The sequence below is a fragment of the Belonocnema kinseyi genome, chromosome 7 (genome assembly GCF_010883055.1).
Source record: "Belonocnema kinseyi isolate 2016_QV_RU_SX_M_011 chromosome 7, B_treatae_v1, whole genome shotgun sequence".
NCBI classification, from domain to species: domain Eukaryota; kingdom Metazoa; phylum Arthropoda; class Insecta; order Hymenoptera; family Cynipidae; genus Belonocnema; species Belonocnema kinseyi.
The window spans coordinates 146,676,504-146,680,070 of record NC_046663.1 but is presented as its reverse complement, the minus strand read 5'-3'; the positions used below and the strand labels follow the sequence as shown (position 1 = coordinate 146,680,070).

Below are 3,567 nucleotides of genomic sequence, written 5' to 3'. Positions count from 1 at the left end.
TATATCTAGTCGGGAGTGGTGCTGACTGAAAACAGATGATTTGGAGCGATTCGCGCGCCATCTGTTAGTCATTCTAAGGACTTATTGAACTACCCTCGTAATAAACAAACAAAATAGGTAACTGAACTGCTGGCTTCCAAAGAATCGGCTCATCAGGAAAATATTAATAATGATACTGATACTTCCAGCGATGCGGATGAAGAGCAATTTCATTATATTATCAATATCTAGCTAATAATTCAAAAATAATTACTTCTACTTTTTCCTGTATTTCCTCCATACCATGCTGGTGTTTTGAAATAATAAAATCTATTTGCAGCAATTCGGGCTTGCACACGGTTGGCACGTTAAGTGTTGAATGGTCGGGCGGGTAACATAGCCAGCAATGGCGGGCCCATTACGCTACTAAGGTGCCCGCACAATTTTCCGGTCAATTGGATCGCATGCCAATACATACACCAGCCACATGCGGACATTTTTTTACTTGGCTAATCTGAAAAATTGCACACGCTCCCAGCGAAATCGCTGTAAAATTTCAGAAACAACCACTTCTCAGGACCGTGAGATAGATGGTTATAGTCTGTAACGGAATCAATACGACGACCCGGCAAAAGTTTCGTGCACCCTGCGAACACGGAGCGAACCAAGAACTACCGCCTTCTGCATTTTTCCCGCAAGTGTTTTAGCATATTGTTGACACGCAGGGATGTTTTTCAGGCTATTAACGAGTGAAAGCTTGGCACCTCCCAGAGCGCCATACGACACCTTTGCGCTGGAGAGATTTATACATACCTGGGCGTGCCACAGAGCCGAATTCAGGAAGTGATATCTATAAAGGATACTCTCCGAAGCAGATACAAACGTCTCATCCGACAGATTTGGTCTTCCGAACTGTCTGCGAGGAACAAAGTATCTGCAACGAACATGCTTGCCGTCCCGGTAGTACACTATTCATTTGGAGTAGTTCCGTGGACGAAGAACGAGCCCAGATCCCTTGATATCGGGACAAGAAAGATTATGCACATGAACAAAAGCATGCATCTTAAGTCTTCTGTTTCACGACCGTACACCGCACGCCGTCAAGGTGATCGCGGAATATTGAGTCTTGAATGTCTTTACAACAGGATTATTCTGGGTACAGCACATAGAGTCGCAAATGGAAGAGAACCTCTTCTAAAAATTGTCAGAAATCACGAAGGAGTAGGCAAAGGAGGTTTTCTGTACAAAGTAGCGGAGGAGGCTGCTGAAACACTTGGACTAAACTTTAGTATTAGGGGTGAGCAAAATGCATCAAATCTTATCTATCTTGAGTACTCACTCCTGAAAGTCCGGATTAAGAAATTTTTCATTACATAAAAATGGCATAAAAATTACATTCACCTTTGACGTTAAGTTGAATTTCTTCTCTTCTCAGACCTCCACTGTTACCCGCAGTACAACCGTACTTTCCCTCATCAGTCAGAGCTATTTCTTTGATATAAAGGCTACCATTAGATAGAAACTCAAATCTTGAACCATTTAGGTTATTCATACGTGAATCTTTGTCCCATTGAATTGTTGGTTTTGGATCTCCTTCAGCTGCACAATGTAACATCAGGGGATAACCTTCAATTGCTTCTGTTGGATTTTGTGGTTGTATCGTGAATTTTGGAGAAACTGTAACAATTCACAAAAAATTTCAATTATACACATTACAACATATCATAGCATAGAATTTCACTAGCTCAGGCCACAGAGGTTTTTACGGCCTTATTTATGGTCGTTATTTAAACCGCAAATACGGATATTTAGATTAAAGAAAACGGTCGTATTCACAGTCAGATTCCCTAGTGGATCGAGTGAATGGAAAGGATACTCTACGTAGTATCTTCATAGTATCCACATAGTAGCCACATAGTACCCCTTCCGTATCATGCAACAAAACCTCCAACAAAGAGTAAGATCAACTTTTAAATTGGTAAAATTAGGATTAAACGTTGAAATTTCTATTAGTAGTTCACGGAGTGATCGCCATATTTTTTTTCAACGGTAAAAAGTTTTTTTTAAATATAAGACCTATAACGCCTGTTAACTGCTATATATAGATGACGCGTTTGAAATGTATCAGTCAACAGGTGTTACGACGTTTTTACGATAACCTTACGATCTCTTATGTCCATGTCGTTACGGTGACTTTACGATATCGTAAAGACATTGTCAGATCATACGATGCCTTTACAATATCGTAAAGACACTTTAGGGACATGGAAATAGAATGTCGTAAAGTTGTCGTAAAGATGTCTCAACGATTTCGTAATTATATGAACAATATTTAACAAAATTACTTGAAAGCATATTAATAAGTCACGTAAAGAATAGGTAACAAACTTATTTAAGAAAAATATATAACGGAATTATATAAAATATATGTTTATAACAATGATATGTAAGAAATATATAAGTTACCCAGATAGCAAACGTGCGGGGAACGTTACTCACTCGGCACGTGGTGCATGCAGGTTGCAAGGCATATGGGCCGCACTTTGCGAGGTGCATGTACGTGCGATTAGTAAGAATTATTGTATGCAAGATTGTAAAATTGCAATATACAATGAATTTTAATTAATTTGATTAGTTTGCATGGCGCTTAGGAATTAGTATCGATTTTATCAGTGTTATATTTCCCCGGTTTTTTCCTAGATTAATAAATATTTTGTCTTAAAAATCTGGGGAATGGTAGCGAACATGCTAACGGACGTCCCTGCACATTTTTTTTGTGGATTCCCTGTCGAACTAGAAGGAACCGAATGGAGCCTCTACGAAGTACCCGTAAAGACCCCATTGGGTCCCCATTCGGTTCCTTTCTTAAAAACTCAAAAAACAGCTAAATCAACTTTTAAAACGTTGAAATTCGGATCCTATGTTAAAATTTGCATTAGAAGCTCACAGAGTAAACGTAATACTTTTGCTTGCATTGTTAAAAACTTTTTTTAAAAAATACCTGTCATTTACGTGGGCCGAAGGCACCTTTAAATGCATCTTCTTTTAATAGCAGTTAATAAGCGTTCGTTGGTAACATTAAGAATTTTGTCTGGATGTTAGCGCTACGCAGTGGAAACCTCAGACAACAACGCTGCGATGCAAGTGAGAGAGAATTTTATTTTTAAACTTCCCGCGCAACGCATACTACTTGAGCTATTATGGATGCGCTTGAAGCTGGTGCCGAAAATTCGATAACGAACATGGTTCGCTTCTCGAAGTCAAGAAGAACCATGTCAGGCCTCGAGTGAGCAACAGAAACAATTGTCTGATCCTTAACATTTCTGTGGAAGATACCGTGCATCCTCTTATCTAGGAGCTGTTCACGAAAGTTTTTCTCTTGTGCTTTCTTAATCCGGGCTTTCAGGAGTGAGTACTCGAGATAGATTAGATGTGATGCATTTTGCTCACCCCTAATACTGAAGTCAAGTCCGAGAGTTTCAGCATCCTCCTCCGCTGCTTTGTACAGAAACGCTCCTTTGCCTACTTCCTCGTGATTCCTGACCATTTTAAGAAGAGGGTCTCTTCCATTTGCAACTCTATGTGCTG

The 3,567-nt window shown here is 39.6% G+C and overlaps 1 protein-coding gene across 3 annotated transcripts in view; it reads right to left on the bottom strand.

Annotated features, from left to right (window-relative positions):
• The window catches only part of LOC117176944 (tyrosine-protein kinase-like otk), a 329,105-nt gene that overhangs the window by 52,335 nt on the left and 273,203 nt on the right, over window positions 1–3,567 (bottom strand). For all 3 annotated transcript variants that reach the window (XM_033367348.1, XM_033367349.1, XM_033367350.1), the window contains one exon: window positions 1,381–1,656. In XM_033367348.1, coding sequence (XP_033223239.1) covers window positions 1,381–1,656 — 276 coding nt within the window. The remainder of the gene's footprint in view (window positions 1–1,380; window positions 1,657–3,567) is intronic.